This window comes from Zonotrichia leucophrys, chromosome 9 (genome assembly GCF_028769735.1).
Source record: "Zonotrichia leucophrys gambelii isolate GWCS_2022_RI chromosome 9, RI_Zleu_2.0, whole genome shotgun sequence".
NCBI lineage: Eukaryota > Metazoa > Chordata > Aves > Passeriformes > Passerellidae > Zonotrichia > Zonotrichia leucophrys.
In genome coordinates this window covers 21,772,010-21,795,231 of record NC_088179.1, presented here as the reverse complement: position 1 = coordinate 21,795,231, position 23,222 = coordinate 21,772,010, and the positions used below count along the sequence as shown (strand labels likewise).

Genomic DNA, 23,222 nt, shown 5'->3' with positions numbered 1-23,222 from the left:
TACACATTTTGCACAAATGAGTTGTTTAAGCCAATACTCCTCCTCTTGAGGAAATATATTAGTTTGTGGCCAATGCTTTTCACAGGTGTGGTGCAGATATTTCAGTAAATTATTGCTGAGAGCAGCAAAAGATTGAAAGGTTTAGCAGACAAGTAGGAGAGATGGTCAAGGTACCTTTCAAGTCACAGCAGGTGCCTGAAAAGGCTGTGGTGGAGAGTAGCACTACCAACAATATTTTAAAATATTTTCTGCCTCTGCTTCCCCAGTAAAAAGGAGGGAAAGGAATCTGCACCCTTCCCAAGCAGGGTCTGGCTCAGCAGCAAATGAAACCTGTGAGGTGCTGAAGATCCCATTTAAGCCAGCCAGGCTCACATCCAAGGCCAGCTTTATTGCTGGAGAAGCTGTCAGTGAAGGTCTAACAGCTCAACCCAGTCCTTAAACTTGGGGCATGCTCGAGGAAGGTGGCAAGGTGAATCTCATTGCCTTTGAGATTTGTTTTCCAAATCCAGCAAGAGTCATGGCATCTGCTGTGGAGACTCTGCAGCCCAAAATCTGCTCCTAAAGCAGGAGCAGAGCAAAGAGGGTACAGCCACCAAGCGTGGCATGGCTAAATCCCACTCCTCACTTTGCATCTGCTCCTGGAAAAACATCCCCGGGACAACAGGCACATTCATACAGCACACAGTCTGTCTGGAAAGGAAAATCACATGAAAACAGCTCCTTGCATTGGACCACAAATTTCCCAGAACTCATTCAGTAACTCCCAGCCCTTGTGGCACAGGTGGGGAACTCAAAGGGAGCAGAACACAACCTGCTGCTCCCAGGCTGCGCTGCTTTACAGCAATGAAACAACACTTAATCAAAGATGTTTAGTTGGAGACTTACATATAAAAGGTTTGACACTGCTGTGGATGTGTTTATGCTGTTTGAGGCCTGAAGAAGTGGCAAAGGTTTTGCCACACTCTGGACAAGCGTGAGCACGGGCCCCCACGTGCTGGGAACGAATGTGCCTCTGAAGGTTGCTGGGGTCCGTGAAAACCTGCTAGGAAATGAGTACTGATTAACCAAGAAACTTGACTGTGCAAGAAGCCAGACATTACAAGAGCCCTTTAAAATTCAAACCTTGGAGCTATTTTTGGGAGTATTCTAAGGTTAAAACCCTTGCTAATGGCCAGCAATGGGAGCTGTGCCTGCAGGAAGGGGCCTCAGTTTCCCAGGATCACCCAAGTATTGTGTGGGTCTGTGCACCCCTTTGCAGCAGAAACACTTGACTTTGCTGTTAGAAATTGCACATTTGAGGTCATGGATTTCATGGGAAATGAGTGAAAATGTGGCTGCTTGAAACCTCTAAGTGTTACTGCCATAGAAATACTTTATACTGATACCTGAGTGTGTGACAACAAGTAATCCTGTACACAACTCAGAGCTAGAAAAAACGGTTACATCTTCTAAGTGTCAGCTCAATATGAAATTCCCATTATTGCAGCAAATCTACCTAAAACCAATTAAGTCCTCCTGCAAAAGGGCCAAGCTTTGGAAATGTGATAAAAAGCAAATGCAGAATACTACACACTAAACAGATAATCCCCATAGCAAGCCCAGTGCTGGGAAGTGATGGAGATGCTTTAGAGATGAGAGTTGTACTCAGCGCAGCTGGGGTGCATTGATATTGTTTTATTTTCTGTATTTTATATTGCAGCAGTGTGCTGAAGTTTCTGGTCCCAGCAGCTGGCACACAGCCTAGGCAATCCTCTGTCCTGTGTTTCTCTGGGGGTTCTTGCCCCTCATTGACCGTCTTACACCCCACCAAACTTTCCAAGGAGCCAAGCCCTTGCTCAGCATCCTGCATCAGTGCCCATTTTAGACTCCACAGCCATTTCCAAATCAAAAGGGAAAGAAAAAGAACATATTTTCAGAGTAGAACTGAAAACCCTTGAGAAATCATCTGAAGCCCTGTGCCCTCCTGCATCCCAGCCTGGGGCACCCCCATTTCCAGGCTCCCCTGCATCCAGCAGCACAAGAAGTGCCAGGCAGCCTAAAAATTCACTGTACCTTGGCACAGTTCTCACACTCGTAGTGCTTCCCGCTGTCGTGGGACATTTGGTGACGTATCAAGTTGGACTTCCAGTTGAAAGCTTTGGGGCACTGGTCACACTTGTACTCCCTCTCCTCACTGTGTGACAGCATGTGCTTCTCCAGGCTGTGGAAACAGCAGCAGGGCTCAGTGAGATGGGGGTTTATAGGAGGAGGAGAGAGCAGAGCACACAGTTACAGCCAAAAGAAAGAAAATTAAAAAGCCCCAAAGGCCCAGTCCTGACAGAAATAAGTCCTGTGAGTTCCTGGCTCACCCCAGCCAGGAGGCAGAACCTCCCTCTCCCCACCAGAATAACACAACCTCTCATGTTTTGCCAGGCCACTTGCAAATGCTCCAGGAGATGCTGCTGCCACCGCTCCCCAAGGAGATTATTTCATACACCTCTCACTATTTCACTCTGGTAATTCTTCCCTGCAGCCTGAATTATTTCTGCCTTATGACTTTCCCTCTAAACACACCTTGGATGCCACCACCTGCTATAAATCCACTCCTTTGATGGGAGTCAATTTTTCTTACAGCAGGAATAGATGAGGAATAACTCCTCTGGAGTAGGACAAGATGAGTTTAAGAAGCCTCTAGATAAGGTACACCACAACTGAAGCTATTATTGATTATTATTATTAACTGTGTGCAATTGTGTGGTTGTTTAGTCATTCATTTCTTGGTGGTTTATTCAGTCTATTATTAGGATATTCAGTGTCCACCTAAATTCTGTTGCACATCTTTAAATTAAATTTTGTCTCTGAATTTTTACCATTCATTTGTAGCAAATACGTATTTTTAAAAAGCTGTATTGCTTGCTCACATACAGAATCATAACCCCTCACACCACTGCTTGAGGGAAGGTCACTACATAATGCAAGAGTGGATTCATAGAAAACCCACTGGAAAGTGGGAATTTTAGCCTGGGATGCCCAAACTGTTTTCACATGAAGTTCCCACTGATTTTTGCTGAATCAGCGACCAAACCTGCTGGGGTTACAGCCTTGTTTGGGTTGTGTAGTCCAAACCTTGTTTGGGTTGTGCAGAAACCTCCATTCTCAGCCATGGGCAATGGAAATGATTTTGCTCTGCAGATGCTCTTACTTCTACCCCTCTTATTCTTTTGTGGGGGAAAAAAATTAATTCTGGCTTCTCTTCCTAATACTTTTATAACAACTGACTTTCCATCACGTAAACAAATTTGCCATGAGACCCAGAGAGATTCTTGTCCCTGGCTGTGGCACCTGGACTCTGTGACCAGCCATCAGCACTGGGCACTCCTGGATCCAGCACCCCCATCTTCCTGCCCAGCTATTTCTCCATCTAGTTACTCACACCCTCAAGCACAGCTCATTTGTGCCCTTTGTTTTATATAATCTGGATATAGCACACTTTGGCCCTTTTTTGCAGTGAACTGTCTGCGTGGTGTACGAGCCTTTCAATAATTCAGCAGTTCAGAGAACGGCTGCATTCACTCTCATTTTTCACTCTTTCTCACAGTACTGCCCATCTATTTATGACGACTCCTTCTTTGTTTTCTGCCTTTTCTCTTCAATATTTAATATCTTAAGCTAAATTTACATTTCCTCAACGATCCCCATATGTTAGATATCATCCTCTCACTCGCAGGGAGGAAAGAACTTAAACCTCACAGGCCAGATTCCTGCCTCACCCAGGCAATTCTTCTGGCTTGATCTGCCTCCATCAAATTAATCCCTCAGACTGAAAATCAGACACATGGAACACACACTACACAATGAACAAGAACCTGCCCCATTCAATCATGTTTTGAGCACCTTCTCCTACCTCTGTAAGTCTGGGAAGACCTGGTCACACTCCTTGCACTCCTGGATCTCATGCACGTCCTGAAGGTCGCTCTCGCTCTCGAGCTTCTTCTGGAAGTCCTCCTCCACCATGGAGAAGGCGGAGTGAGGGGTGCTGCAGGGGAACTTCTGGTGGTCCAGCAGCTCAGCCTTGGACTCGAAGAGCTGGTCACAGTCCTCGCAGCGGTACTGGCGCTCCTCTGCAACACACAGGGACAGGGTGGGGACGGGGACACCACCTCAGCTTGCACCCGTCCTTAACCACCACCCCACCACAAGGTGGATGATGGTGTGGTTAATGGATTGCTCCTCAATAAAATAAAGAAGAGAACCTCAAAAGAAAGAAGGATTTCTAAGAATGCTTTATAATGTAAAAACTGGGTGACATCCAACAGGAATCCCTAACCCTGGCTTAGGGCAAAAGTTTAAATACCAAGGACAAGCGTTTAAATATCATCCTAAATGGAATTATACATGGATATCCAGCAGAGGCTGCCAGTCTCTTCATTTCTCAATGAAAGGGACTGACTCAGACACAAACACCAGTATCTAAAATAGCCAAAAGGGTGTTTAGAGTTTTTTTGAGCCTCATCATTTTCATCACAGTCCTTCTGCACTACCCAGCCCTGTTCAAAGTAAGCCAGAGATGCATGAAGTTAAATTCTTTGCTTTAAATTCCAAAAAATTGGTCATAATTTCTTGCTGGAAACTGCAGAATATCAGCAAAGTGTTACTTTGGAGTGAGTACTGCATTCCCTTAACTAGTAATTCCTGCAAAAGAATAGATTAGCTGAAGAAAATCCCAAAAAAAACCAAACTTGGAGAAAACCATCCCACAATGGCTTTTTTTTCTGCTGTATTTTCTAGTGTTGGTCCATGCAAGGAGCCAGACACCCTGGTTTGGTTCCAGATATAAATGCCCTGAGGCTCTGAGTCAGAAAGGCACTGGCTGGGATCCCCAGTGAACGCTCTTGGTTGCTACTTGACAGTTGAGCTGATCCAGAGGAAGTGTCATGGGGCTCTGCTCTTGGCTGTCCATGAGCAGCACTTTGGCTCAGCCTGCTTCTAAATTAGCCCTGAGGGACATGATCCTGCATGTGACTGCAGAGATCTCCTCTGGTGTCATTTGTACAATAGCTGCTTGACCATGGGGACTAGGCAGGGAGTGCTGGACGGGGGGACACCTTCAGCAATAACTAAACAAAGTTAACACTGGAGGAAAAACCCAAACACAAAACCAAATGGGAATGAATGTATAACCCCCATGAATGTATAACTCCCACTTTTTTCTTAAGAGAACAAGAATGTACAAGCAGTTACAAGAAAGTGGAGATCTTGATAATTCCTGCCCTGTGCATTGTCCCCGAATCCTTGAAAATTTGTAAAATGTCTCTCTGGGCATAAACTGCAACATGCTGGGCATTAAGCAGATATCCCACACCCAGGTCCCACTGTGGCTGATAACCCACTGGTAGCACAGCTAAAGGAGATTTTGGAGATTGGGGGACAAATCTGAGCAACAACACAGGAGCCTCAGACAAAGAATCTGTGTGTGGGATGAGTAAAGGACAAGTGTGAGGAGTAAGAATGGCTGAGATGTCCTCACAAGTGACAGCAACATTGACAACCTCAGATTTCCTCTTTTCAAGGTCACAGTTGTTTGGCTAAATGACAAAAATTAATCTATAACCAGGGCCGTGCTCCTGCAGCAGCAGCACAGTCTTCAGATAAATACAGGGACTGTTGCTCTTCTTTTGAAATCCACAAAAAAATCAAGTTTCAATCAGGAACAAAAGGGCAGAAGATGGACAAATGCAACCACAGTCCAGCTCTCCTCTCTGGCTGCAGTGAAGCCATCCCAGATTCCAACAGAAGAAACACTCTTCCTGAATTCAGGGTTAATTTCAGTGATATTTTCTGTCATATGAAACAGTAAGAAAAGGCTCACCGTGGATGTCCGGAGCCATTGTTTCATGTGAATAATCTTCACTCTTCATGAACAGTAAGAGCTCCTCTCCCGGTTCAATATCTGCTACCACTCTGTAGAATATCTGGGAAAAAAAAAATAGAAAGAAAAAGCAAGGTAAGCACCACAACATGCAAAGAAACATCAACTCCTGCTGGTGAGTGTGGCAGACCTCGTGGCCAGAGCCTGCCCACTCATGATGACCATGGCAAGTCTGCTCCTTCCAGCCCCAAAGCCATTGTATTTTGGGCTCTGTGAGGATAAAAAGTCTGCTTTCAATAGCCTCTGCTGCAAAATGAGCTGTGTGATGACTGCAGATATCACCAGCAACTTGTCTGCTGAGTTATACCAAACCAAAGTACAGAGCTGCCATAAAACACATCCCTGAGTGATCCTGGTAAGGGAAGGAATTCCTGTTGCACTGTAAAAGTACTAAAGTAACTTTAATGCTTATTCAATTATGTCAGGCGTCTTTTCCAACCTTGATGTTTCTATAATTCTAAAGCAGACATGAGGAGATGCTGGTTAAGCCACAACCATCCAGCCCTCCATTCCAACCATCCACACAGTCCAAAAAGCTGTGAGGAGAGAAGCTTGTAAGCACCTGGCTATTCCTTAGCTCCAAATGGAAACCCCAAACAGGGGAAAAATCAGTCCTGGATGAAGAAACACCATGAGCAGCCAAAAGCCAAAGCTGCTGGTGGTGGTCCTGTTTGGTGACACCGTGTCCCCTCATGCAGGTGATGCTGGGCTGTGGGAAGGAGCCCTTTGGGGTGCAGGAGGTGGTGGGGAAGGACAAAGGGACACCCTCCCTTGGGTCCATGCACCAGAGGAAGCACAAGCCAGCACCACCAGGCTCTGCTGAAAGGAAATTCCCAAAATCCATCTGGCTGCTCTCTGTCTCAGCAGGAAATGTGAAGAGCACTAAAAAGCTCCATGAAGCAGCTCAAATAAATATTAGTAACTTCCTCGGGCCTTGTTAAACAAAACCACATGACAGCTATGTTTCCTAAAGGCTAAAAAATGATGCCTTTGCTTTTTCTCAGTATTTTTTAAGGGTTTGCTCAGAAACTTTTAACTCTGAACGCTCATTGCAGTGCGTGGGGAGAGAGGCAGCACATCACCTCCAGGGATCAAAGCCACACAGGGGAGTTTGGCACAGGTAAGGACAGGTGTCTGGAGGTCTGTGGGTACCTTCCCTGCCGGGTCACACAGGACTGTCACCCAGGGTGATGCTCTCCCTGCCCAGGCACACCGGAGCATCATCGGCAGCCAGCACATACCCGTGTCCTCCAGGAGGTGGCCGTACAGCCTAATCCTTTCTGCCTGCATAAGCCATGCCTACTAAACGGGATAAACACCTAAAAATATCAAATTCGGATGCATTTCCGCAGATTTGGTTTGTTTTTTTTTCCCTGCAGTTTGTCCCAAAAGCCGCTCCAGAGAACAGTGCAGGGAGTGGCAGCGGAGGCTGCTGGGGCAGCTCATCCCATACCTGTTCTGTCACCCCTCACCAGGTGACAGAAGTGCTGGCAAAACACATCAGGCACGAGGTAGCAGTGCCACAACCCCCTGCTTGTGGCAAATTTTCCCCATAAAAACCATGAAAAGGAGTTTATGGACTGTGATCCACCCTCCCTCCTCATCCACACCACCCTCCCTCATCGAACCACCAGCCTGGGCTGCTTGGGCTTCCCATTTGTATCTCTGGTCGAGGGGATTTCAAACTCCACAGAGTGTTTTGGAGGCACAGAGAGCCTGGCAGTGCCCTGTGAGCATCCCTTCATGCAGCCAGGCAAGTATCTGGTACCACAACCCCCTGAGCATCCAATGCTGCTGTCAGTGATAAAGGATGCAGAGCTTCAGCACGCTGGGGCTGCACTGAGACAACACAGCTCATCCCATCAAAGGCAAAAACACATGTAAATGTAGCCAGCTTTTACCTCCTGCAAATAAACCCAGTGACAATGCCACATCCAGTGAATATCTGCTGCAAGCAATGCTTGGTTTTCCATTTGTTACTATGAACGCGTTGAAAAGTGGATTTTTAATTCCAGAAGTGCAATGGCCTCTGCATATCTGAAAGGAAAGCTGCAGTTGGATCTGTGGAAGATAGGCCCTGTTGCTGGCTGGTCTGGGGGGAAAATAATGTGTGGAATAATGATATGTGCTCATTGACTGAAGAGATTTCTGGGGACCTCCATCGGCAGGACACAGAAGGAGCAGCACACAGCCAGGACACAGCAGGACTCCCACCATCCCAGAGGGACTGTGCCAAAGCCTCTGCTCTGCCCAGGACTTGCTTCTTCTCCCAGGTTTTGTTTCCCAGTGAGGTAAAAACTGCTGTTCTTCCTGGGCTGGTTTTGCACCCACACCAAGGAGCGAACAAAAACCACAGCGGAGCGTTCTCCCGTATTTTCCCTGTCCCACCAAAGGTGTCTGCACAGACCTTTTCACCTCTCACCACATAGGGAGGACACGTGGACTGGGGCATAAAGAGGGTCTTGTTCCCAGGCTCTGGATGAAGAAACACCATCAAAGCCGGGGAGCATTGCTGTTCTTGGGGCAGCCCAGGGCGATGCAGCATCTTCCCTGCAGCTGTGGGACACAGCCCCGAGCAGCAGCAGGCTCTGCAGACAGCTGTCTTGTCTGAACTGTTGTTTAAAAATCTAAAAATTACCCAGCTACCTATCAGGAACTGCCTGGCCAGTCTCTCTGTCCCTCAGCAGGGAAACACGACTAGTGTTCCAAAAAAACTCCATTTTTTAAGTTGAGTAGTGTTTCTTTATTTTGCATCTCAGATCTAACATTCTCCAACAAAGGCTGAGTGACACATTTGCAGCTCTGGCATTTTCACATCATTAGAGTACTAACTTTAATTATTAAAAATAATGTTTAAAATTTCTGTATATACTGAAAAAATTCACCTGCACTAAACGCTTTTTACATAAATTTACATTGCAGTGCGAATCTAAAATAAAACATTTTGAAGTTTAAACCAAAATGGTCATGCAGGTAAATTTATTCTGATTTTAAAGGCTGTCCTTATTACTTCACATTAATAGCTTTTTTTTTCCCTCAGTCTTCCCACCTAAAAACTCCTGGAATTACCCTACCTAGGAAAAGTGAGAAGCTAACTGTTGAAATGAACCACATTGCCTGAATTTTGAGGCAGCAGCAGATGACCAAGGGCAGGCAGGGAGGGGGGAAATCCTGCAGCCCACAGATGGGGAACCTCACAAATTCCCCCCAGCTCCACAAGTACCCCTTGGGCTGCCTCTGTCTTGCAAGAACAGCATCTCTACCACAGGCAGTATTTTTGTATTAGGAAATGCCATCATAAAATAAGTGTATTTTTCAATTGCAAAGCTTGAAGATTTCTGGCACACAGCCCTGACTCTACTGTAATTAATGAAAGGTTTCAATTTTCTGGCTATCATTTCTCCAGCTGACTGATGCTGCTGCATTAACCAACTTTTTTGGGTTAACCTGCACTGGGGTCTGCTTGAGAACAAGTATAGGAAGAGCTTCTGCACAGGAGAGGAACAACCAGAGGACGGGGAGAAAAAAAATTAAAAAAGCAAAGTCCAGATGCTCATTTCACATGCCCTGGGATCAACGGTGTGTGACTACAGTTTATGTAGGAAGAGCAAAATCGGATTCAGGTCTGGAAACACTTTCAAAGTTCAGGGGGTCTGAGGTGGGGAGAGGCTGGGGGAGGCCTGGCTCGTCAGTGCTCTGTGCCTGCCCACACCCACGCTGCAGGTCAGAGATCTGTGCTACCGAGCAGAAATAAAAGTTCCCAAACTGCAAAGCCATAAAGGGAAAGGGGAGGGGGGAAAAAAAAATAAAGGAACACACACAATTCACTTTTAAATGGATGAATAAGGCCTCATTGTTATGAATCCCAGTTTACTTTTCCTGGTCAGGCACTTGAAATTTTATTTATGCTTAATAGACTGCATTTGGCATGTGTAAAGATGACAGAAGCGTGAATTATGAACGACCTTCGACCTATTCAGGAAGTTGTAATAATTGAAATAATAGCGCAACGCGCTCCCCGCGAGCTCGGCTGGGGCCGCGCTCAGCCACGGAGCCCCTGAGCTTTGAAGCACCCCAGCCATCCCCTGCCCCTGCCAGCCCTGCCTGGACCCCCCTCTGCTCCCACCAGCATCCCCCAGAACCAGGAGGGGTTCCTTGAAGGCAAGGTTTTGGGGGGAAAAGCAGCAAATCAGTCACTGAGTGTGAGAGAAGGCAGGAAGTGCCATGCACACGTTTGTGGTGCCCCAAAGAGGAGCTGTGCTCTGGCACATCCAAATAAACCCTTTATCCCTGCCTACAGATTTGGGGAACATTGCACGTGGTTCAGAGCTGCCGGGTGAATTCATATTTTAGGGCAGGCTAGAGATGCTGCTCCAATGGATGCAGTTTGTGCTTTATGTGCTGAACTCACAGCTCCCACCACAGGGGAGGCACCCAGGGATCCTGTCCTGCACTGTGCACACAGGAGGACCCAGCTTGACATGGTGGGATGGAACAGAAGACCCCAAAAGTGGACTGGTCCCTGGTGAGCCCCACCAGCACTCACTGGCCACAGTCCATGGGTTCACCACCCCAAGCAAGGCTGCCCCATCTCCCAGCTCCTTTGGGGAATGTGCCCCAAGAGGCAGAGTGCATGCTGCCAACTGGCATCCACCTCCACACCGCTTCAGAGCAAGAGGGGAATTTGCTTGAAAAGTAAAACAAATTAAATGTCCAAAACTACTAATGAGCTCCATCCAAGGAGCTCCATCGAAATCAGGAATTATACCAGCCAGATAAATGAGAAGGACGAACAGACACACAGCTTCACAACAAGCTGTAATTAAGAGTTTGAAGGGAAAAAACAAGAAAGAAAAAGGTCCAAATAGAACAGCTTCAATTTTAGCTCCCATGATGAACAACTCATGCAGCTGGAGTGCTGTGTGATGAAACCCGAGCCAGGTTCTCTTTGCTATACTCAGGCAAATGATAAATTGAAAGAAACTGGAGTTTTTTCAAGGGCCAAGGTAGAGGAGTCCTGCCTGAGAGCTGTACTGGGCCCAAAGAAAACTTGAGCAAAAATCCAGAGGCGAAAGTCAGCAAGTCTCTGCATGCAAGGGGCTGCAGGGGCACAAGTGGGAGCCCAGAGGGGAGAAAGGACCCTGCCAGACCCTCCCCTTGCCCCTAGAGACAGGGCAGGGAAGCACCACAGTGTCTCAGCACCAGGGCTGTGAATCCTTTCATTCTTCATTTCCAAAATGCCCCAAAATCTCTATGCAGGATGGACTGGAGGAAGGATGCTCCAGGAATCCCCACTCTTCCACCTTCCTGCTCCCCAAAGCAAGAAGGGAACTGCAGGATACCTCTCTGCAGGGCACCCTTTTTGGCATCTTGGGGGCCTGCAGGCCACCTCCCTCCCCAGTACCACTCAGGTCTTCTTCCACTGTCAGTGAATTTTAGCTTCTGTGAAAGCCTTGGCTCCTCCAAGCTGCTCTGATCCTGCAGAACCTTTTCCTTAGGGATCACTATCCACTGACACCAGATACCAACTTCTGTCACCCAGCTGTTCTCCTGAGCTGATCTAACCAATGTGCTGCCCTCCAACACCCATGAACCTGCATTATGAGCCACACCAATATCAAGCAAGGTGCAGTCTTGTCCTGGCTCTGCGGTTGCCCATAATTCTCTACGTTTTAATGAGCAGATGAGTAGGGTTTGACAGCCCTCATCACAGAAAATCCCTTATCACTTTTATGAAACATGAATCAGCAAGAAAAACCTCATCACTTTGCAGATATGGTAACAAGAAGTTTCTAGGTTTGGTTTATAAACAGTTTACTTTAGGTCACATCAGGACAGTCCAGTGCTGAGAGCAGTAACACCACCAGTGCATCAAATTCCAGATAACACAGGCAGTCATAAAGCCCAGGCAGGAATTTCACCCACAGCCTCAGCTCTAACTGCAGCAAGTGGAAAATCACCACTGAGCAGCTCTTCATCCCACCAGCTCCACTGGAGACAGATTTTTAGTGGGAGTTGGATTAAGCTTTATTTGCTTAATAACCAGCAACTCACAGGAAGAATCATGGCAGAACAGAGCCCTGTGTGAGCTCAGTGTGTGCGTGCCCTCCTGACCCACAACAGCCAAAACCTTAATTTCACTCTCTGACAACAAAGCCTCAGAACTATTCCTTAAATACACAACTTTTGCAGGTGGCTGTGCAGGAGCCCCTGCCCGCCACGGACAGGGGGCCGCGGCCGTAAAACCTGAAACATGAAGCTGTGCCTGCAGATTAAAAAAGTTTGTAAAACGTGTAAGGTGGGATCAGAGCTGCTGGAACCTACAGCAGTAGGTTCACTCCTGTAAGTTTATATTACTGACATCAGGCACGTTGTTAAGAGTGTGATACTACTGGTTTTGCTCCCTTTGCAGTGGCACGTACTTGAGTATAAGGCAAGGAAACAAAACACGCACACAAAAACCCACTAAAAACCTATTGCAGCACGCACAGCAATCTAAAACCTCAGTAAAGTGATCTTGAGTCACTGAGTTTTCTCTGGATAAACCAAGGGGACTCTTCAGGAGCTGCTGTGTTGGGAGGAAAGGGATCTGGAAATCCAGGTCGCTTTCACAGCACTATGTGTCTGTATCACTGTCAGAACTCCGTAAGCAATAACCAAGATAAAAACAGTATTCTGGGGTTTTAACTTCAACAGTTACCAACAATCTTTCTAAAAATAAAAAAAAGTAAAGAAAAAAAAATTTGTAGTTTGAAGGTGACCGTGATCTCAGCCTGGAATGTGTGACAGACGCTGCCATGCCACTGCTTGATTTGAAACTGCACTTCCATTAACATATATCTTTAAAAATAATGCTTTTGCTGGTCTGACAGCACTGCCAGAGAGCCTAACAGAGCCAATCATTCTGAAGTCATTAAAAAGTTGAATTAATAGATATTTAACTATAAAAGAGAGGAGTCGTCCAAGTTAGCAGAAACTGCTCTAGAATCCTAAACTGCCTCTGAGCTGAAAAAGCACATTCCAGGGCAAGAACAGTGACAAGGCTCTCTGCAGCTCTGCACACACTGTAGTCTCTTTGGGGAAAAGCAAAAAACTGAGTGCCCAGTTTGTGGAATTTCATTATTGATATACAACTAAAATTACATATGTTCAGGTTAGATTGGGTGTGACAAGAGATAATAGTAAGACAGCAATAAGAAATCCTAGATCGACCTCATTCGAGATTTAAAAAAAAATAAGTACAAAAATGCAGCTTTTAAGCCCTACTCCAGCTGCAATCAAATGAAACATGAGTTGCATCCAGCGTGCATGTTTTGACTGCATCCCACCATTATCAAGCTGTTCATCTCAGCAAAGCTCATTTATACAGTCATAAGAAAGAGCCCAGGCCTTTTGTAAAGTTGATCCTAAGTGATGAAACCTAACCCCAGCCGTGAGTCAGGGGGTGGGGTGGTATGTCTCTGAAAAAACCCTAAGAGAGAATATGACAAAAAAATGTTTTTCTTTCCCTCTTTTTGTTAAATACAGCAGGTAGAACACAGAAGAGAGACCAGATTACACACCGCCCTGAGTTCATCTCAATCCTGCCTCGAGCAGTCTGGGAGCCATACCTATCAGTCAAGCTTGAATTTAGTAACATAAACTTGTGGGCAGCATGAGGCCGGGAGCACTGGAAGGATCTTTCACCTTCTCAGGTACAGCCCAATGTTTGCTTGTGAATTTTACAGATGAGTTGAAGCAATTAGAGGTGAACAATTACTGCTGATCGAGTGTCAGTGGCTCGGGAGCGAGCGCGGACAGGGGATGCTCCCTGTGCAACCAGGGCTGCTGAGCTGCTTGGTGTCCCTGGGGGAGGCAGCAAGAACTGGGGTGTCCCCCTTGCCTGCACCCAGCCCTGGCTGTGGCTGCAGCTGAGCTGGGGTCCCCTGTACCAGCTGGGCTGCATCGTCTCTGCCCTCCAGCTCTAGCCACAACCACTGACACACACATCCATCTTCACCTTATTTTTATTTCTCCTTTTTGTTCCCTTCTTTTTCTTTTTTCCCCCCTTTTATTTTCCAGGAGCTACCAAGGCTGAGTGACCCAGGCAGCCCCGCACAGTCTATATGTGCACACTCAGCCCTGACTTGCATTTGTCACTCCTTGTACACGCACACGTTTGGCCATGTAACGTCCATTTCCCAGTTTGCCTTCCCATTATATTTTATATTACCTCTGGTGAGCTTGTGCCAGAAGAAAGCAGAAGGAGGAGCTGTTAGAAAGAGTTTCTTGCTTTAAGATTCGAGAGCACATTTTTAGCATTAACTTTTTAGGCTCTGGTCATAAAACGTTGGAGTACGCGGACGATTTTGTGGGTAAGTGTGCAGCGTTTCCAGAGGGCCAAATGAACAACAATCTCCTGCTGACAGCACCCAGATCACAACAAGCTACTTGAAAGACAACCAAATCTTAATTTGCAAATCTCAGCAACAAAACGCAATAAAAATATGGAATTATGAACAGCACGATACTGTGCAAAATAAATAACAAGTCTCCAGTGAATGAAGGGAATTATTGGCAGCAGTACAGCCACCATTACCAAATGTCAGAAATGTAAACACTAAAAAAAAGAGAAAGTTAAAAGCGCCATAACTTTGCTTCCAAAAACGTCAAAGCGCGGGAGTGCGCTCAGAGGGAGATGCTGATGGCTCAGCCTCGCCTGCACTTTCTGCTGCAGATCCCCAGCACCGACCCAAAGACAGTGAGTTGCTTGACCAATGCATGTGATTTCTTCTCATCTTTCCTACCTACACCAGCTCCTGCTCAATGTAAAATACTTGAATTTGCTGTTTCAATTAATCTACATAGTTTTCTTTTCCTATCATTGTTCCATAAACGCTCTGCACGGACAGAATTTATCGTTTTTCAGCACAAAGCGTATTTCAGCTTGGAAAACGTAACTTGCTTTTACTAATAACCTTTATGGTTTCTTTAGTTAAACCAGCTGCTGTATAGAAAAGAAATTATCTCTCGCTCCGCTGGCTCGTTCCATGCTACATGTGCTCAGGGCTGAACTGTAAAAGTTGGAAATGAAAAAGATCTTCTCTCATAGTTTCTGAGAAAGTTATTTAACCCAGTTTTAATCAGCTATCTCACATGAGTGAAATACGTAGCACTGGGCTGGAAATAGCAGGCTCCCTCACATTCATTTCCTATACATATGGAATTTGATTAGAAAGAATGATTTCTAATTGAAGCTTTGTGTCTGGTTGTGATTCTTCTTTCAATACTGTCAAGGCAATTAAATCAGCTAAAGATAATCTTTAACATTCACCTGATGCAGTTAATTAAGTGGTGAAAAATGAAACACTGATTAAATGAATCGAATTCTATGTTGCAGGTAGCGAAGTTTAAATTGGAAACAAGAATTCACAATCAGCTGTTGCTTTGCTGTTTTAGGTATTTTACTTTAAAGAAGAAAAGCTTCCTCTGCCTAACTTTGCCCATTAAAATATTTCATAATGGCCTGTGTTATCCGCAGACAAAAGCAAACCCTGATTTAGGAAACACCTAATAACTCATCAGTATAATTGAAAACAAAATGCTTTACTGCATTCTTCCTCTGCCTATCCCAGCCTTTTTCCCAACACACAAGGATAAATAACGTTTCAGCCCAACAAAGAGTGGATTTAAGTGCAATAAATGAAAAGAAAAAGAAAACCACCGAAGACCCTGATTCAGCACATAAGTACTACGAGTTCCAGCAAAGTGTATGGGAAGGCACAGTAATATCCATGCATGTGTGCATTCAAATCCAAAGCCCCACACATGCAAGTACACTGGTAACATTATCACTTTTGTGTCCTCCCCTCTTTCCATTAAATTCATGCTACAGCATCCAACCAACTCCACGATTTAACACAGCAATCCAAGTGGACTGCAACAGGAGCCAGAAAATGCTCCCAATTCAAAATCAGCACATAATGCCTTCGTATCCCTTAGAAAGCAGCCCTGAATTTTATCAGACATAAGACCAAAAAAACTCCTTCATGAATTGAACAACAATACATAAAACTGAAAATTCGTATTTTCTACCGCCCCTAATCAAAATTATTCCATTCTGCATTTCCATCTGTACCTTATCATTTGCCATAACAGCAAACAGGCCAAAAGCTGTTGTGAAATGCTGTTATTTTTTTTTCCATTGACACGTGAAAGTTCCTTTAAAAAGTAAGTCCAGAAAGTGAACACCACGTACCTGATCACTTATTTGACATGCAACAAGGTTGTGCTGATTGTAGCATCCAGCAAACTTGATATATTTGAGCCAGTTTCCTACATCTGGTTGACTGGCATCTATGCAGAACTTCACATTGCAAAACTCATCCAAGATCTAAAAAGAAGAATATGAAAGAGTAAATCTTTCTGTCGCTAGCTGAGTATTCTAATCAAAAGATAAATCACAGGTTTCCAGATAAACAAGCAGATAATAATAATAATAATAATAATAATAATAATAATAATAATAAACAATAGTAGCAGCAATAGTAATGGTGTGTTTATTCAGAAATATGTTTCCCTGCTGAGATTTTTTTAGGAACTGTCAGAATACATACATAATAATAAAAAGACAACAAATGTTCTGAAAAACGTCTTGACAATTATTTACAAGTAATCGAAATGTTGCCTAATTATTGCAAGGAAACAGTATGTTAATTTAAGAGGCACCTGATTTTCTATGCATTCATCAATGACTGTGTCTGAAATTATTATTTTAATTAAATAAGAATCTGGCAAAACTATAACAAAAATTATTAAAATAGATGGTGTTGGCTTCATTTAACGTTTCTGTTTTGTTTTAGGATTTACTTTGATTGCAGCACTCATTTAGAATTTTTATATTTGTTGCTCTGAACCAAACTTTATCTGGTAGGCAGAGTTATTTATCTTGTTTTACCATTACACTTCCCAAACAGTCCTGTGCAACACTTAAATCCCTCCCCTTAATCGAAGCAAATAACAGAACTCCTTATGTCAAAATAAAGAGAATAAATGAAAAACAACATAAACACTCATGCAAACCATGGCAGTATTCAATACACACCAATAAATGGTTCCAATTATGCAGACAATAAACAAATATAATGAGACTGCTCGTGGACAAGCTAAAGACGATGCTCTATTCTAATATTATGACAAATTACTAATCATTACAGCGGACTGAATATCATTATTTGCACGCTTCACCATCGGCCTATTCCAAACTTCCCACAGCTTCCCGGGAAGCTCACTGCTAAACTGTAACAACTTCTCCTTGCCCCCGGCAGCAGCCGCCCCATTTTCACAGCAAAATTAAGGAAACAACCCGAAACGCCCCAAACGAAAGCGAAGGGCTCGGGAAGCTGCGCCCCGCCGGGGAGCGCCCGGAGCCGCCGCTGCCGCTCCCCGGAGCTCTCGGATGTCCCAGCCCGGATCCTCGGCGGTGCCGGGCCGAGCCCCGCGCTGTCCCCGCGGGACCTGCCCCGCTCGCCCCCGCTCACCCCCGGGGCCGCGATCGGGCCGGGCCGCGGATGGGGGCGCGGAGGGTGCGCGCAGCCCGCGGGGCACCGAGCATCGCCTCGCCAAGCCGGGCTCTGCCCTCTCCTCCTGAAGAGACGGTGGAAAACCTCTCCCCCAGCCCGGAGGCCCCGCAGAGCCGCGCAGAGCCGCGCCGGGCGAGCTCGGTCCCCACGGGCGCGCACGCTGCCCCGCCGCCCGCACCGCCGGCTGCTCTCGGGAACGGGACGTGTAATTTTCCCGTTCGGAGAAAGCCCCAAGGAGGGAAGAGGGGCTCACCCCGCACTGCCCGGTGTCTGGGCTCCGGCCCGGGCCGGCGGCGCGGCGGCACCGACGGGGCAAAGCGGCCGCGTCCCGCGGGGCCGTGGCAGCGCCGCCGCCGCGCTCGCCGCTCTTACCTTGTGTCGCCGGGAGCCCGCGGGGGCAGGGAGGGGGCAGAGGAACAAATATCCTTCAGGCGGCTGGAAGCAACATCTCGGCGTTAAAGGCGGGCGGAGGCCGCGGCCGTCGGGGTCCGGGGAGCGGCGGGCGCGGTGCGGGGCGCTGCACCATGTGCGGGGGGCGGCGGGGCCCGGGCGGGGGCTGCCGGCCCCGGAGGGCTCAGCGGCGGCGGGGCTCGGCGGGTTCCTGCCGCCTCGCCATCCCCGTCCCCTTTCGGCCCCTCCTGGTCTTATCGGCTGGCTTTGGGGCGGCGTGTGCGAAAAAAGTTATCGGGGAAGGGGGAGGAAGGGGAAAAAAAAAGGAAAAAAAAAACCCACACAAGCCTCTTCAGGGAAAGGAAGGGGGGAAAGGAAAAAAAAAAAAAAAAAAAGGGGAAAAAGAAAAACAACAACAACAAACCCCACAGCGCACCGCTCAACAAAACAAACTTCTTTCACTTCTCCGCCGGGGATGGGAGAAAAGTGAGTGCGCGTGGGAGGGCGGACGGACGGGCGGCTCTCCCCCTCCCCACGCCCGCAGCCTGCCCGCGGCGCTGCTTCCCCGCCGCACCCCCGGGCAGCGCCCGGCCCGGCCCGGCCCGGCGCGGCCCTCTCCGCCCCCCCTCCCCGCCCACCCCGTCGGGCCGTGCCCTCCCGCCGCTCCCCTTTCGGGCACTGTCTCTTTAAAGCGGGGCAGCCCCGGCCGCTCCGGCCGCCTTTTCCCCCCCCACCAATCCTCCCCGGCCCCCCCGTCCGGGGCGGCGGCGGCGGCGCTCCCGGCGCGCTTAAAGCGACAGCGGCCCCGCGGCCGGGGGTCACCGCCAGGTCGCGGAGCAGCGGCCCCGCGGCGGGGGCTCACCGGCAGCCCGCGGGGGCGGCCCCCGCCGCGCCCCCCCGGCCGCATCCCCCGCCCGGGGCCGCCGGTGCGCGGTGCCTCGGGCCTCGCCGCTATTTATTGGCCGCCGCTGCTCGCCCCGGAGCCCGCAGCCCGCAGCCCAACGGGGGCTGCAGCGAGCGGGAGCCGCGCTCGCCCCGACGGCTGCTCCCGGTGCTGGCGCGCCCGGCGCGTTACCCGAATTGTCCCCGTCATCGCGTCACTCTGGTTATTAATAACGATATTTAATGAAATGCAACTTTTTTTTTTTTTTTTCTCCCCCCGGCCAGTTTCTGCGACGACCCCGTTTGGTGCCGCGGAAGCATCGCCCCGCTTGCCGCCGCTTCCTAAACGATTTTTTAAAAAAATTTTTTTTCTCCTTTTATTTCTTTGGTAACGAATCCCATGAATGGAGCGGCGGGAGGCCGGGCTCTACCTGCCGGCCGGGCCCGCTCCCTCCCGCCCGGCTCGGGGCTCTCCCGGCTTAAATGGACCCGAAATCCAACCGAGCCGCAAAGCCGCAAACGTCCGCCAAGTTTGGAACAGCCCGCGCTCACTACGGAGAGATCCTCGCATATGTGCTTTGGGAAGAGGGCAGGGGAAAAAGAAAAAATAAGAGGGCTGAGCTGTATCTTTTATTGCACCATACAGAAGTGCCACCCACTTTTTTTTTTTTTTTCGTGCAGATATATTTTTCAGACTAAAAGTGAATTTTTCTTCCCTGGGGGGCCAAGTGGGGCCGGGGAAGGAGAGCGAGGGGGAGGGCGAGAAGCCGAGTGACAGGAGATGCTGATGGATTCGTCTCAGCGGCCCGTTATCTGTGACATTGACCTGTTAGCTCAGATAATGGCTATTGTCCGAGGGGAGAGAGACGGGGGAAAAAAAAAAACAACCAAAACCCGCACGCAGTGGTGGTAGGTAGGACAGGAAAAAAAGAAAAAAAAATCCTTTGTCACTAACCTCAAAAAACCCGGTGGGAGATTCCCAGAGCGCCCGGGCCTGGGAACCGGAGCCCGCCCGGTGTGCGGGGCCGTGGGTTCCTGCCCTCCCTCCGCTCCCCATTGTTGGGGTGGTTTTTTTCCTTCTTATTTTTCCTCCCTCTCTCTCTCTCTCTTTTTTCCTTTTTTTTTTTTTTTTTTTTTTTTTTTTTAATTTAGCCATAAATTGGCCCGGCTCGCGCTATGAGCTGTTCTATTTTCTCCCTGTCAGGATGAGGGATTTGCTTTATGATGCATTGTGTATTAAATACAAGTAATCTGGGAAACTGATTGCTCGAGCCCATCGGCCTGATCAGAGCCCCCGATGGGGAGCCGGAGCCCCCCCTTTCCCTCCCCCTGGGCCGCGGCACAAAGGGAGGAAGCGCCGGTGGATAAACAAAAGCGGCTCCCGGTACCGGCGGGGCCCGGCCCGGCCCGGCCCGCTCCGCGGCTCGCCCGCAGCGCCGCCCGCCGCCGCTGGGTGGCGCTCGCCGCCGGGACACCGCCAGCGGGGCACCGCTCCCCTTTTTTAGGGGGGAAACCCCTTTTTTAAATAGTTTTCCTTCATGCAGCCCTCCCAGCGGTTCGGCTTTAATACGGAGGATGATGAAGAAGAGGGGGGGAAGGCTCATGCCCCTCAGCCGGGGTTGGGAGGCACGGAGGGTCAAGGCTGACCCTGCCTCCAGTCGGGACCTCCAGCATCCCCATTCCTGGATATGGATACACACACCAACACACATCAACACACCGCGATGTATTTCTTCTTTCAAGCGAAAACCTTTTAAACGTCTCTTGCCGCCTTTCCCCTCTCCCCTCAGACGGTTCGGTGGGCGCTTCAAGAGGCCCAGATATTTCCACAGGGTCCCGTTGGCAATTGTTTATTTAAAACAAGTCGCTCTATTAGTGGAGCAGTCAGGAGTTAGTACTCCAGTCTGCTAGTAATTCCCACCAGGCTGTAAACTGATGCCTCTTTTAAGCCTTTAACTTCATGGTCGTCCCAGAAGTAAAAGTTCTTCTAATGGAGACCCTATGGGCATCGTGCATTCCAGCACATCATTAAAGCAAAGCAAAGCAGCTCGGCCACAGCCAGATGAAATAACGGCACTGTCCACGTTTAATGGGCTTCCTGGGGCCAAACGCTGCCGAGGACAATGGGGGAAAATCAGACAAGTCGCTGGTGATTTTTTAAATACCGTAAATGTTCATAATATGTTAAATATTATCCTTTCGTTTGTAGACAAGCTGCTTCACAGCCACCTTTTCGAGAGGCGTTTAATGTTATATATCTCAAAGTGACTAAACACAACACTGAGCATACTGGCTAACACTGTGATGAGTGTTTGAAACACTGGGTGAGTGCATTAACGTGGAGAGGGAGAGGAAAAGCAAAGCGAAACAAACACAAAAAACAACGTTTTCCAAACATATCCAAATGCTCCAGGACAGACCTGGGAAACAGCAACAAGAATGAAAGGCAACACAGTTTCTGCATGTCAATTCCTCCCACCCCGTGTTGTGGATATCAACTTGAAAGGAAAAATAAAAACAGGTGAAAATACAAGTGTTGCTGCTGATTTCAGGGGGAAGAGTTAGATAATTTCCAGCACTTGATGAAGGAGTGGGGTGGGCATGGCAGTGCCCCCCACGTCAGTGCCATGTCCCTGCTGCCCCTCCTGCCCTCACACTCTGCCTGGCTCATCCCTCCCAGCCAAAAGGCAGTTTTCAAGTGAGGGAGAGGAGGAGAAAATTAAAGGTAAAAAAAAAAATGTAAATAAGAAATTTCCCTTGGTCTGGAAATGGGCCCAACTGAAAGCATGTTAATCTCCACCTCAGTAATTTGGTTCTCCTGGAGAAGACAGAAGCCCTGCTGCTGTGCCCTGCACTTCATAAATCACGTCTTTATGTGGACAAGGTCAGGGCACCTAACAGCTCAGACATGGGCCCTTGCAGTGGCTCGGAGGGCTCCGGCATGTTTATTCTCTCGCACAGATCTCTGAGGAGCAGTCCAGCACGCTTCTAATTACTTTTGATTATTTTCATTTGCTCGGGTCAGGCTGGCTTTGCCAGCACTGCTGGAGGGTGGGTTTCCTCCCCCCGGCCCGGCTGTGGGATGCAGGGGGATCAGTGCTGTGCTCTGCACCCCTTCCCTTCCCCAGGGCACTGCAGGGCTCCAGGGGCTCACCCCACCACTGGAAGGGTCCCATTTTGACAGCAAAGCCTGGAACCTCCAGCTGAGTCAGGGACCTCCACAGATTGGGACATTTACCAGTGTGAAATGAGGGGCGTGCAGAAAAACACACATTTCCCCCCTGCCTCCCCTCCCAAAAGTACCTACTGCCTTCGGGGGAAAAAAATAAACGACCCTGTATCCTTGCAAAAAAGTTACAGCGGTGCATGTGCAGGCAATAAAAAAGTTGAAGGAGCTCTGCTGTGGCTGTGGGGACAGAGCTGAGCTCGGGGAGCACACAGAGCCCCAGCCCTGCACAGGCACAGCATGGCTTGGGCTGCTCTCCCCAAACGCTGAGCACTCACAGCACAATCCATGGGGATGCTCGGTGCCCACACAGGGGGGATGCATGGCAGTGCTGGGGTCCAGGTGTGGGTGAAGCCTTCCACAAGCTCTGCTGCTCCCCCTCTTATAGCCTGGGACAGCACACAGCTGCCCAAGTGCTGAGCAGAAAGGCTCTACTTCTTCTCTCCCATTAAAATGTGGGCTCCAAAGTAGCATGTTCCTTCATATCCTAATCTGAGCTTGACAGCCCAGCCCTGTGTTCTCATCCTGGTGTGAATGAACCCTTCTGTCCTGTACCCCAGTGTGCCAGGGTCTCCAAAGGTGAGGATGGGCATTGGTGCCATTGCAGTGGTGGTACCCACACTCCTAGACCAGCTGGCTAATGTGTGTTTCATCAGGGACCACCTGGTGGGAAGGAGTTTTCTGGCAGACACCAAGCCATGCCACTGGGTTTTGAGCCTGAAACCTTTTGGGTATTGGGTGTTACTGCAAACTAGGAGAAGGGAAATCACAGCAGATTTACCTAATTCATCAATCAGGAAGATGTAAAAATGTGTCAGTGGCTGGTATCTGGCTGTCTGGGTGATCTTACTCCTGTCATGGGGAGGAAATCCTGCAGACACCCTTCCTTGTGGCAGGACAAGATGTTTGCCTTAATGCAAACAAACCACAGCCCTCACAGCACACCCCAAATCTGATGCTGAGCTATTCAGTGCTGCTGGTCCCCATCTCTGCTGTGAACACACTCCTTGCAATGCCTTCCTCCTCCAAACCTTTCCCTAGCCCTCCCTGCCAAGGCCCGTGCTGTAGCACTGGATGCTGTTGCTGTTTTCCTTTGCAGTGCTCATTACTTCCATTACAGAAGAGTCTGGAAGCCCTCAAATCCAGCCAGGGCCATTCTCACCAAGTTGAGGTGGCCCTGCTGGATGAGTCTGGCACAAGTTTGGCTGTGGTAAAAGTCTGGGGAGAAACCCACATCAGCCAGCTTGTCTTAGCA

At 48.3% G+C, this 23,222-nt stretch overlaps 1 protein-coding gene across 6 annotated transcripts in view; it reads right to left on the bottom strand.

Moving 5' to 3' along the window:
* MECOM (MDS1 and EVI1 complex locus) overlaps positions 1–23,222 on the bottom strand; it is a 323,830-nt gene that overhangs the window by 29,686 nt on the left and 270,922 nt on the right. For 4 of the 6 annotated variants that reach the window (XM_064721122.1, XM_064721124.1, XM_064721126.1 and 1 more), the window contains exons 3-7: positions 16,146–16,280; positions 5,849–5,951; positions 3,884–4,100; positions 2,053–2,200; positions 886–1,042 (exon numbers count right to left, since the gene is read on the bottom strand). In XM_064721122.1, the coding sequence (XP_064577192.1) occupies positions 886–1,042; positions 2,053–2,200; positions 3,884–4,100; positions 5,849–5,951; positions 16,146–16,280 (760 nt within the window). Of the gene's footprint in view, positions 1–885; positions 1,043–2,052; positions 2,201–3,883; positions 4,101–5,848; positions 5,952–16,145; positions 16,281–17,841; positions 18,039–23,222 lie in introns of those variants that run through there. The other 2 variants (XM_064721128.1, XM_064721123.1) reach the window with 2 other exon arrangements.